A 13,655-nucleotide genomic window follows, 5' to 3' on the forward strand; every position below is an offset into this window, starting at 1 on the left:
GCGTGACAAGGCCGCCATGATGTATGTGTATTATCCTGCTATCCATATAATTTTCTAGATCATTTTCGGGCTCGATCCAAAAAATGAGGGGATCTAAACCTAAGGTGGACCACACCACAAAAGGCAGTAGTGATTGAATGCCCACCATTTAAAGCCCCCTAGGGCCCACCGTAACATTTATTTGACATCCAACCATTTAATTATGTCATACAGGTATGGATAAGGGAAAAACAAATATCAGCTTAATCCAAAACTATTGTGGTCTCGAAAAGATTTTTTAAAGGTGGGTGTTCAATCAACATGGAAGTAGATTGCATACTGAGTAAACTTTGTGGGGCCCATTGTGATTTATGTATTTTATGCACTTTGTCTATCCATTTTATCAAATAGTTTTAGTTTCCAAAAAATGAAGCATATCCAAAGCTCAATTGGACCATACCACATAAACCGGGCAAATTGTATGTTTACCATTGAAAAGCTTATGGGGGACCACGTAAGTTTTGGATCAATTTTATATTTGTGTTCTCCATTCATCCATGTATCTGTAATCTTATGAACATGTTGGATGAAAAATAAACATCAGTGTGGGCCGTGAGAAGGTTTCAATTGTGGAAATCATTATTCCCACTATTTCCTATCGTATGGTCTATTTGAGCTTTGGATATGCTTTAATTTGAACTCAACTCTTAAAATGAGTCGAGGAATCAGATGGATAGTCATAGGTTGCGATTTGGATCTCGTCACTCAATTTTGGGTTCATACCATAAATGGTTGGAAAAATGGATCCATAGCATGGATGAGACACATACATCATAGTGGGGCCTGTGAAGGTCCGTCCTCTAGCCATTGGCTAGTGGCAGGTTACTACCAATTTGCATCAAAAAAAGCATCACAGTGGCCTCCAATAAGTTTTCAATAGTGACTGTTTAATACATCACAGTGGCATCCAATAAGTTTTCAATGGTGGTGTTCAATCTGTACTGTTTCCTATGATGTAGTCAACTTAGACTTTGGATACGTATCTTTTTGATCTCATGCTCTAAAATGAGCTGGTAAACTGGATGAACGGTGTTGATAAAATGAATACATCACGCTGGTCCTCACAAAGCTCAGCCCGCCGCGCCACATGCAGATCCGGGGAAATCGGGTTGCATACTGAGTTATTCAATAAGCTTTTATTTGTAACGAGTAAACTTACTTAGGCTTACTGTGAATGTATGTTGTTTATTCATGCCTTTCAATACTTTTTTCGTATCTTCTGAGTGGTTGAGCCTAAAATTGAAGCATATCGAAAACTCAACTGGACCACATCACAGGATACAGTGCTAGTAATGACTTCAACCATTGAAATTTTTCGAAGGCCCAAGGTGATGTTTATTTGTCATCAGGCTGTTTATAAGATCATGCAGGCTTGATCCAAAACTTCTGTGGCTCTCAATAAATTTTCAACGGTAGAATGTCATTTCACACTATTTTCCATGGTGAGGTCCATTTGAGCTTAGGATGTACTTATTTTTAAAATCAAGCCCTAAAATAACTAGTGAAATTGATGGACGGAGTGGATAAAATACGTAAATCACGGTGGACCTCACAGGGTTCACTCACTACGCTACCAAGAGTTTACGCAATCCGGTTCCATCCCGAGCCGGGTGTTGCAGGCAATACCACCTCCTGTTGGGAGGGAAGACAACTGTGGAAATTCCAAAAATCAAAATCTGAAATTATGAAGAATAAGGAAAGCCCGTGGTGGAAACTCCTGCTGGTGTAGTATGGTGCTCCTCCTCCCGACCGCCATCCGTACTCCCTTATCTCCCATCCCATCTCCTCCCAAATCCAAGATAAACAAACTTCTCCTCCTTTCTAACACCACCACCTCCTTCAAAACCCATTTCCCCTCTTCCAATCTCTTCCCCACCAAAACCCCAAAGACTCCCATTCCAATCCATGTCTCCATCAATGGCCCATCATCATCATCACCATCACCATCATCATCATCATCATCAACGGCTACAACTACATCTGATTTCGAGTCTGGTGCTTCTCAATGCACCCATTGGATGGTGGTCATGGACAAACCCCCAGGTGGGGTTTCTTCAAAATCCGACGTCGTGGACTATTACGTCAGGACGTTAGCTAATGTTTTAGGAAGGTGGGTCTTTCTTCTTGCTCTTTGATTTAATATCTATTATCCACTCTGGTTGATGGATACACCATTTCTTTTCTTCTTCTGATAATGCAAAATGGTACAGCTTTTGTACTATTCTTGTGCCAAATAGCGAAAGGTGGGGTGTAATTGGTGGCCCTGCTTGTACTTATTCTCTTGAATTGATTATTGTTTTTTTTTTTTTTTTTTTTTTTTTTTTTGGGACAGTGAGAAGGAAGCGCAGATGTGCATTTATGACGCTTCTTGGGAGACTCACTTTGGTTTTTGTTGTGATATTGATGAGGAGACTTCTCGACGCCTTTTTGGTATGCTTCAGACAACAATTTCCAGATTTGTTCTTTCAGTTGAGAATGTTCTTTTTGATTTGTTCCTCATATAGCCTTTGAAATACATGGTTAAGAAATAGTACATATACAGTCCACTTTCAATGGGAGAAAGGATAAAGATTGGATGGTTAGGATGAAGGTCTAAAATATCATTTGAATATATTTTGTACATCATATGAATTTATTGCGATGCAACAGAATACATTCTAATCTCATCGATCCTTTTGTAATATTGAATTTCATTAAAAGTATTTGGCAAGTAATGTAGTGATGATCCATTCTGATGCTATCTGTTTGTATCGGAATGTGTCAACAATATAAACTGATACAAAGTGTACTTTTCCATCACGTTGCCATATAACAGTAGAAAAATATTTATGTATTTCAAGTGAATTTATTGTGATATATTCCCTGTAGAATACAAGAACTTCCTATGGTGAGGCCCGTCAAATGAGCGGTCTATATAACGGGTCTCCACTTGTATGGACAGGGATGTAGGCAGACACCGTTCATGTTCCCTAGAAGAGGATCAATGAAACAAGAGGAAGTAAAAAGACAATGAAATGGAAGAAATTTTGATGTTATGTGAAACCAAGTACAAAGATTGAAATTAGCAAACAATGTAACTATTAGGGACTCACTCCCCCAAAGAAAGGGAACTCACTCAACAAAGTTGGGGATACCCTTTCCCAATGAGAGGACTCCCCCAACTCTTCAAAAGAAGCTATGAAAGATCTTCAAGTTTGGATATAAATGCTTGGATGCCTTTGCTAGCTTACTCTAGAATATGTATGGAAGAGAGGGTTCATCACTAAGATTCATTACTTTCATGCATAGAGACTCCAAGTTATCTTTGAATTTCCGGCAACCTTTTCCAATCATCATAGAAAATCTTCATTTACGTTATGGTGCTCCTATTTTCTAAGGCCTGCCATGTTGCATTATTCACCCATTCCTAGTCTTCTTGCCTCATGAAAGCTTTGGTGGGCCGGGATGTAGGACTCTATTCTTACTTGTCCAATAGTGTTGCATTAATCTCCTTCCATGAAAGGAAGTTGACCTTGATTTTGGCTTTGTAACCTTTCCAATAAGCCTTTATTAAGACGATGTAGCATGTAGGTTTTTTTCATCAATCCACGTGTCTTCAGATCCCTGTACGTTCTTCTACTGGAAAAGATATTGGGCATAATCTCCATGATGTGTAGTCATTGACTACACATTGAGGATGTTGACAATATTGGGCCATTTGATTGGGGAACTAATTCCCAAATAATTAAGTCTCTCTCTCTCTCTCTCTCTCTCTATCTTTTGATTTATTTTTGTAAGGTAAGCAGAAAAGACTCTTGTTTCTTACCAAGGGGCATGCGATCGAAAGAATACATAGGGGCCCCACACCTTGCTTCAGGGAAGAAAAAAAATGAAAGAGCACTCACACGTCGGGTTAAGGAAAAAAGCCCACACCTAACACACTGGGCTAGGCTAAATGTAGAAGCTAAGAGAAAAATGAAGAAAGGGAAGAGGGGAGGCCTTTCTAACTCTCCCATAAAGGGGAGGCCAGGAAAGACTAAAGATGCTGATTAGGGAGAATAAATGAAGCCAATTGTACCAAAGTTATGATGTGAGGGGCATTGTTGGAGGGGGCATTAGCTAGATTTGAAATAAGGGCTCTCTTGCGCCTACCAACAATCCCCACATTCCCTCCTAGAAAGGTGACCTGTGTGTGCAAGGTATGAGCAAAAAGCCGCATGTATCAAGAGGAGCTATCAGGACTTTTGATCGCTGCACGACAATCTTCATCATGCACTTCAAGCACAAGACTTGAAACCGTAGTAGAAACAATGTTCAAAGTATCGGTATCGCTCCAAGTTTTGCTGGCCAGGGATACGAAAACAATATCATTATCGCCAACTCCTGAAAATGCGGGGAAACATGAGTAAAATAGTGGAATTTAGAGTGAAACTTCAAGAGATGCTAAAATACACATTTGCATATTTAAAAATCAAATAATAACGAAAAAGATGCATATTTGCATATTTAGGAGTTTTCCTTTAATGGGGGCCTAAAAGCATGTATCGTTGACATAGGGAAACATTGGGGGAACATGGGGAAAATGGTGGATCCATCCATCCATGCATGCATGTACATACATACATACATACAAACAGAAATGCATGATCCATCCATCTATCTATCCATGTATGCACACACACACACACACACACACCTCATCTAACCATCCAACCATCCATCCATCCATCCAACCATCCATTCAATGCATTTCATCATACAACCATGCATCCATAAAAAAAATGAAATGTGATTTTTTGAATAAATAGATTTTTGGTGATATCGGTACATTGGCAATATTATCGAAATATCGCCGATACACTTGTGATACAAGCGACACCTAAAATTTACTTACTAAAAAATATTAGCAATACATTGGTGATATAAGACACACATGGAATTTACACAAGCAAATGTTGGCGATATCAATACATTGGCGATATATCGTCGATACCTAGAATTTCTGATTCTACTAGTGTTATTGGTATTGGCAAGTTGGAGATATGGATAATATCAGGGATACTCCAAACAATGAGTTGAAATAATTTTGTCAAGGCCACATAGTAAAGGCTTTTGTCTTCGGGCCCTTGATTGTCAACTTCAGAGATTAACTCCCAAAGCAATTCTGGAGGTGGAGAGTGAAGCACAGAAACCCAACCTTGGTGGAATTAATTTCATTGCAGGAAAGGGTCCAATAAGGGCTAGGATCCTCTGAAGGATTGGGCCCACTACACATGGGTTGCCTGCGGACATGGTGGGTAGTTGTAGGGAGGCTCTACGCTGCTGAAATATGCCTCGGAGCAATCATTGCTATGGAAGGGCCAACAATTGCTAGTGATTGGCCAACAAACTTTATAAAAATGGGTATTGAAATCCTCCCGTCCGGGGGCCTTATTGGGATTTGCATACTTGATGACATTTTTAATTTCTTCTATGGTAATAGGTCTATAGAGATCCTTACCTTGCTCTTGAGAGAGCTTTTGATGGTTGTCAATCAAGTTCATGTCAATCTAAGTACTGTGCCCTTCCTTGAGGTAAGGATTTACTTGAAATGGTCAACCAAGATGTCCTTAATCTTATCATGATTAGCAAAGATAACCCCATCCTTATCCCCCATATTGCTGATGATGCTTGTCTAGCTTTAATTGAGGAGTAAAAATGAATGTTGAATTAATGTCTCCTAGGTTGAGCCTAGTTTCCCTAGCCTTTTGCTTTTGCATAGACATTTCCAGACCTAGGTGGCGATCTAGCTTCTCTTTCACAATTTTGTTAATATTAATTTTTGAGCTAGATGGGTCCCTTAGAATCGCCAACTAGGCTAGCTCGAGTCTCTTCTTGGCATTGTAGATATGAGTGGATAGCCTATGTTTATTGACAACCCATCTTTTAAGGGCGAATTTGATTTGTTCGAGCTTTAAAGGCAACTACAAACATAAGCAATCCATCAATAGGAATAGACCAGGCTTCCCACAGTTTGGAAAAAGCCATCCATCTGACACCAGTAGTTAAAGGATCAAAATGGGGTTTTCTAGCCAAAAGAACTGACATCTAAGTTTAGAAGCATAGGAGAGTGATCAAATAAAGGCTTTTGATTCTTTGAGATGTGATTTTCTCCTGGCAAGCCTCTGGCCCCCCAACTTCCTAATAAATGGACTAATTGGATTTGTTCTTGTATATCTTCACCCACTTTTTTTGTCATTGTCAATGGGGAAGTTTGTGGGTTTTTTAATGGTAATAGGGGTCTTCACCAAGGTGACCCCGTTCGCCTTTTTTATTTACAATAGCCATGGAAATGTTTTCAACGCTTATGTATTAATGTTGTGAAAATGGGTTAATCGTTTCCCCTTTCATTAAGGGATCTATTCCATATCACACCTCTTTGTGGATGACCTCATGATTTTTGGTAGTGTTGATCCGCAAATTGCCATGAATCTTAAATGTCTTTTCTCCAATTTCAATGATCATTCATGCCTTGGGATTAACCTTCAGAAAATGTGGTTGTTTTCTCTTGATCCTTCTAGTCAAAACAAATCATTAAATCTATCCTCAATATGGAGGAAGGCCAATTACCTTTTAGGTATTTAGGCCTTCCCCATTACTTTACTAGGCTTCACATTAGAGATTGTAAATCTAGGAAGCTTGGGGGATGAAAGGCTAGCCTTTTCTCTTTCGTTGGCAAAGTGGAACTGATCAAATCGACCTTCTTAAATCTTCACATCTTTTGGTCACTTGCTTTTTTGCTCCTCAAGGCTGTTTTGACATATTGGAAAGGAGAATAAGGATTTTTCTATTGGGGACTCAAAAGTCCACTCGATTAGTTGGGAATAAATTTGTGAACCCAAGCAACAAGGGGGCCTTGAAACCTCTACTAAAGCATGCCTCATTAAACAACTCTGGAAAATCATTTGTAAGGAGGAAAGCCTTTGGGGAAATGGATATAGGAGAAATATATTGGAAATGTATCTATATGGCATGCAAAAATTCTCCTATGCATCATGAGTTTGGCACAATATTTTCAATGTTCTAGATATTGTCAAGAAACATACCAGATTCTTGGTTGGAACAAGGAATCTCACTTTCTTCTGGTGTGACCCTTGGCTTGGCAATGACAATCTCATTGATCAATATGGCGAGCAGGTAGCCTCTAAATTGGGTATGGGGCTTGATGTTAAGGTTAGCACCTTTATTTAGGATGTTGAATGACAAACCCCCTACCCAACTTCTTCAGACTTAATTGAAATCTTCGACCAAATGAGATGGATATGCTTTGTCTCGACTGAGGACGAAGTTTTCTAGACATTATTCCTAAAGGGCTATATATCCTTTAATTTGGCAGTTCAGGCTTGTTAACATTTGGGAACTAATGTCCCTTGTACTGATTTAGTCTGGTTTAAATGAAACATTCCTAAGCACTCCATCACTGCTTAGATGGTTTTCCTAAGTAGCCTTAAGACTAAAGATATACTAGTTAGATTCAATATTATCAGTAATGGTGATTTCCTCTTTTGTCCTTTTTATATGGAGAGGATAGAGCACATTTTTTTCATCTGCCCTTACACCCAATGGGTCTGACAGATGATTCATTGAAAGCTGCCTATCCCATATTCTCTCCCTCCCTCCATTGTTTAAGCGATTAATCGTCTCCTGTAAAATTCGATTGGCCCAATTAGCAATTTGTTAAGTAGGCTCTGTTTCCTTGCCCTTGCTTGGCACATTTGGAGGGAATGTAATTATTGTCTTTTCAATAATAATTTTGATTTAGGACCAATGCATGAACTAAGTAACATGTGAGATCAAATAGCGAAATTAAAATATTTAACAAAAAACACAAACATCGATATAATCATCACAAATATCATGAAAATCAAAAGAAACTCATGCATAATCCTAGCCTAAGCTACCAACATCGTAACACAAGATCATTAAATAAAAAGAAACTAGGATCTAATAGATGTAGGGACATCCAGTTAGCATAGGGTACAAGTCTATTTCAAAATAGGAAACCTAATACAACATAGGGTGAAAATTATGGTTTGGGTAATTTGGGAAAGTAGGAAATTAGGAATTTTAGGTTTAGGGTTAAGGTTTCGGGGATGGAAGAAAGGAATTTTGATATAATGATGGTGGGAAACCAAAAGGGGCAAGTGAGATTCACATGTGTGGTCGTACGTGTGGCGTGGGAAGATGGGTTTAGGTCGGTTAGGGTTTGGATTGTGGATGGTTATGGGAATGTTGAGTTTGGGAGAAGACGAAGATCTATGATGGAGAGAATGAAGAACCTGAAGAAAATACTTGGATGAGGAGGAAAACAGAAGAACTTGTGGGGATAGATGGAGACCTCGCACATCCGTTGATGAAGATTAACCTTGCACCAATCTTCCTTCCAAATCACATGGAAGTGTCTTCAAATCGCATGAAGATGAGAGAAGAAAGCAAGAGCTTTTTTCTCTCTCTCTCTCTCTCTCTCTCTCTCTGTTTTTATTTTTTATTTATTTTAATTATCATAAATTCCAATGGGAGAGAGGTCACATGCCACCCTCTTTTTATAGATCCAAGAAGTTTAAAAAATTACAATAATCATTGTCTTGTGAATTTTAACGAAAATAACCCTAGTCTAAATAAAATCAACCAAAGCACTCATAATGTGTCCAAATATAAAATAATCAAAAATTACATCCTAAAATATGATAAAGTCTAAAACTGATGTAGATGATCAACGATCAATGGCTTGATCATGCGATCCATGCGATCCAATGGCCCGATCGTTGCGTCCTTCCGATCCAACGGTCTGGATCACTCCATAAAGCAGCCCATGTGCATCTTCCCAGTGCGGGGACTTCCAGATGCTCGCACATGCACATGGGGTCTTCAGCAGGATCACGGGTACTCACCTAACCATAGGGAAATCGGTGCAGCCTGCCTCCTCCTCTGATACGTACGTTCGGGTGTACATGACGTGATGTCCTCATCAAATTTTCTTCTGAAAGAGATTATCCTTAGATGAATTCTCAAGGAGGTGAGATCTCATGCCGCATTCATTGAAGGCCCTTTATTAGCATTGGCTACTCTGGGGCATATTTTGGCGGCTTGGAGTCTCTCTACAACTTTTCACCACACAGCCCTACATACGATAGGCCTTGTCCTTCAAGAGACCCCGATCCTTGTTGGATACTCTCTTGAGCATAAATTAATTCCAGAAAGGTTGGGCTCCTCTATTCAACCCCACCTCTTGAATCATTTGGGAGCTATTCCTGTGGTTGACAGTTAAGGGCCTAAAGACAAAAGCCTTCCTATTACTGTATGGTCTAATATGACTTATTTCTGCTATGGTTTCCGGTCTTTTGCTTGAAGTGCATAATGAAGGTTGCCATGTTGCGGTTAAGAGTCCTGATAGATACTCTCGGAGCATGTGGCTATTTGCCCGTTGTTAGTGTTATGAGCGTGTGTGCCTAGTTCTTGGTGTGTGTGGGGCCTTGCATGTGGGCCTGAATGTGCCTCTTGTTGGCCTCTGTGTTATGGGCTTTCAGTCCTTTGTTATTTAGGCTTTAGTTGTTGTTGTTGTTTTTTTTTTTTTCCAATATCTCGAGTCTCTTCAATATTAAGGGCATATTTGTAATTGTATAAGGCTATCTATTATAAATAAGAGAGTTTGACGTCCAACCCTAGTATACTTTCTTCTCTCTCTCAAATTGTTTTCTACTCTAACATGGTATTAGAGCTAGGAAAGCTCTCTTCCTGATTTCTCTTCTTATTTTGCCCTTTCTCTTCTTGATTCTCTCTTCTTTCTCTTCTTTGTTTTTCTTTTCTTTCCGAGGATTTGGTTTGAGACTCAGCATGGTCTAGCCAACTATATGATTTGATTTTTGAAGGGGTCCTATGGATGATTCATATTCTGTGGTGTGTTGTTGATTGTTGCAATTCCAGGTTTGGTCGATTCTGCCTCAGGATTTTCTCCAGTTTTCTTGTGACAAAACTGGATTATATTGTCTAGGGTGTGGTGGAGTTTTTCTGTTGAAGCAAATTTTGGGTTGCTTTGGCTAGGGTTTTTTGGATTTTTTCTGTTGAAGCAGATTTTTGTGTTGCCTTGGCTAGGGTTTGTTGGAATTTTCTGTCCTTGTTGAAGCAGATTTTTATGTTGCTTTGGATATTGTCTATTAGGGTAGAAGTTTGGGTATGTTTTGCCATAATTTTCAACAATCATATTTTTGGACAACAATTGGGTTATTAGTATTATTTCAGCCTGTTTTTTGGCCGCAAGACCCCCTTCCATGTGTGATTGGGTTTGGACATTCATTGAAATTTCTTATTGTAGTCGTTCGTTTTCCTTGTTATTGTTATTTATAACATTATTTTGTCATTTGTTGTTTGAGATTCTATATGGTTTCATCATCTAAATGAGACTGTAGACCCCGTCAATTCCAGAATGGAATGATTAGTTGTTCATTTTGAGAACCCTGGTCTGCAGATTACAACACAAATCAAAGTCAAGTAATTACCTTCAATGGCCTAAAGCAGTCGAGATGTTTATTAGAGGCAAACAGAAGTTGGGATATATATATATATGGTAGTATAAAAGAATCACCCTCTACCACTGATCCCTCATATGTTGAATGGAAATCAAACAATTTGTTAGTTATATCGTGGCTCTTAAACTCTATGGAACCAAAAGTTAGTGAGTTTTTTTTTTTTTTGCCATACACTGCTCTTGAGATTTGGTTGACGACCTATGAATTGTATTCCAATTAGAACAATATGGCCCACATTTCTAACGACTATTAGGATATTAGTCACTTGTGACGGGAGAAATCTATGTTTGATTATTATGTTAAGATGTGTGGTCTGTGGCAGGAATAATCGTTTCTCCATAATCTTCAATTTCGTGTGTTGTACAGATGTGGATGCAAATAAAAAAAGCATTGAAAAGAAACAAATCTTTGAGCTATTGGCAGGTCTTAATGCTGAATTTGAATAAGTTTGTGCTCAGATTCTTGAATTACCTTATTTACCATCGCTTAATAGTGTGTATGCTTTGCTGTTATGTGATGAGAAGTATCAGACAACTATGGGTTTCACTGTGGTTGAAAATTTGCCTTAGTGACAGGATCCAGAAACTTTGATCATACTAGTGCTGGTCATGGATGTGGTATATGAAGAGGTGGTTGTGATGGTGGTAGATGTCTTAGACATAGTCCTGGTCATGGTCGTAACATGGATCGGTTGTGTACTTATTGTGGCAGATATGGACACACTGTTGACTTATTGCTAGGTTCTTGATAGTCGTCCTGAGGGTAAAGCGACCAATTTTTCTGCCTTGGATGGTAGGGATTCTCAGGTTACTGTTGGGGACGCGATACCTTACACAACTTCATCTGTGGTTCCATCAGTTGGTGATGTAAATCTGAATATGATACTTTGTTAAGGGATGCCACTCAGTATAAGGTCTCCTCATTCACTTCCTTGGCCTGGACAGGTAACACAACACATCCATTACCTTTTATACTACTTCTGCGCCAAGACCTTGGATTATTGTTTTGGGATTATTGATTATATGACAGACATCTGGTTCTTTTTCTTCATTTACTCCTAATCCAAATTTAGGTCGTATGAAATTAGGAGAAGGAACCCTAACATCGATTGGGGGTAGGGTTACCGTGTCTGTTTTTCTGTCTTTCTCCTTGTCATCTATCTTGTTTGTTTGTAGTATTGCATCTAAATTTGCTATTAGTCAGTAAGGTTATAAAGGACTTGAATTGTAGTGTCATGTTTTATCCCGATCGTTTTGTTTTCCAGGATCCGAAGATGAAGCTGCTTGGTGATGGACATGAGAATGATGGTTTATGTTTTTGGTTTAAATACTTCAAGTCATGTTAGTGTGTTAGTGTTAAGAATGAAGACCTTTATATTAGGCTTTATAGGTTTGGTCATCCCTCTAGGCTAGGCTTACAGTCTTTATTACTTGCGTCAGTCAAGTCTAAAACTTATAGTGTAAGGGGTTTTAGCCAAGCACCATAAGCCCGTTTATTCTCTTGGGAAGAAATGGTCCAGTAGAATTTTTTCTTTGGTTCATTAAGATGTATGATGTCCAATTCCTATTGTTTTAATGGATTTAAATATTGTCTCGTTTATTAATGATGCATCTCATATGATGTGGATTTATTTAAAGAAAATTAGAGATGAGGTTAACTATATTTTTAAAATGTTTCATAGTTGGGTAAAAAATCAATTTAATGTGAATATTGAAACTCTTCTTAGGGCTCGTTTGGGAGCTTCGTTTGGGAGCTTGTTAATGGTGGTAAATGGGAAATGGAATTGGAGGTAAATGAATTGGGAGTAAATGAAATGCATTTGAAATCCAAATATTTTGTTTGGATGAGAGTAAATGGGAGGAATTGGAATGCATTGGAAAATTTCAAGTCGTCTATCTGGACTGACCGACCTGGGTTGACATCGATCAATGGACTACATCCTAGCGGTTTTGATTTGGATAAAATTTATTGGACCATTTATCCAAATATGTGTTTACAAAAAAGGGTGGACGGTGTGGATATAAGGAAACTACATTACAATGGGCAGCATGGATGTGGCCCACTTGAGCTTCGGATATGCTTCAATTTTGGCCTCAACTGAAAAAATGGGCTGGCAAAACAAATGGACGATGTGGATGAAGCACATACACTCAAGGCGTGGATGAAGCACATACACTCTAGTAGACCACACCGACTAATGCCCTTACGAAGTTTTCAATGTTAGTTCAATTAAAGTCACACTACTTCCCATGGTGGGGTCCACTTGGTTAACAAGGTGTGACTCATTTTTTCTGCTGTTGTCCAGCAATGATCTGGATAAATTGATTGACGTTGTTGATCCAACCACCTGCAAGGATGGGACGGTCCGTGATTCTGGTGATATGGACGCGAATTGCCTATTGACTTTGATAGAACTGAGTTGACTGCTGGACACTGTTCTATGTGTCACACCATGATGTATGTGGTTCATCTAGGTCGTCCATCCATTTTTCAGATTATTTTAGGGCATCGACCCACAAATGAGGCATTACCAAATATCTTGTACACCACACCACAGAAACCGTGGTGATCGAACGCCCACCGTTAAAAGCTTCATGGATGCGAAATTTTTTTCGAGTAAGCCGATTGTTGATTTTTCCCTTCATCCAATTTAGTGGTGAACTAATCTACAGCTTGGATAGAAAGTCAAAATTGTAGTGGGCCATAGGCAGCTTTCAATGAAGGGCTCAAATCACCACTGTTTTCTTCCATTGTGGTCCACATGAGACTTGGATCTGTGAGAATTTTTAGATCATGCCCTAAAGTCGAAAGGGATAATGGATGAACGACGTGGTGAAAACACATAAAGCATTGCTGGGGTCCCAGCATTGAAACCTTCGTAAGGGCATGCAGATCGAAACTTCCAGTGTAGACATCACAGGAAGAAGTGGCGATATTCAACCACATCATTGAAACCTTCTTAAGGGCCCATCGTGGAAAGTTATGATGGTATGGAGGTTCCATAGACGACTCTAGAAGACTCATGCATATTGGTATTCCCCACATAGATCCCACAACAACCTCCATTCTCTA

The 13,655-nt window shown here is 39.1% G+C and overlaps 1 protein-coding gene across 1 annotated transcript in view; it reads left to right on the plus strand.

Moving 5' to 3' along the window:
- Positions 1-1,612: 1,612 nt before the first annotated feature.
- LOC131251378 (organelle RRM domain-containing protein 1, chloroplastic-like) overlaps positions 1,613-13,655 on the plus strand; it is a 47,106-nt gene continuing 35,063 nt past the window's right edge. Inside the window, exons 1-2 of the mRNA XM_058252058.1 lie at positions 1,613-2,149; positions 2,372-2,469. Coding sequence (XP_058108041.1) covers positions 1,770-2,149; positions 2,372-2,469 — 478 coding nt within the window. The 5' untranslated portion in view covers positions 1,613-1,769. The remainder of the gene's footprint in view (positions 2,150-2,371; positions 2,470-13,655) is intronic.

Source organism: Magnolia sinica, chromosome 7, assembly GCF_029962835.1.
Source record: "Magnolia sinica isolate HGM2019 chromosome 7, MsV1, whole genome shotgun sequence".
Taxonomy (NCBI): Eukaryota; Viridiplantae; Streptophyta; class Magnoliopsida; order Magnoliales; family Magnoliaceae; genus Magnolia; species Magnolia sinica.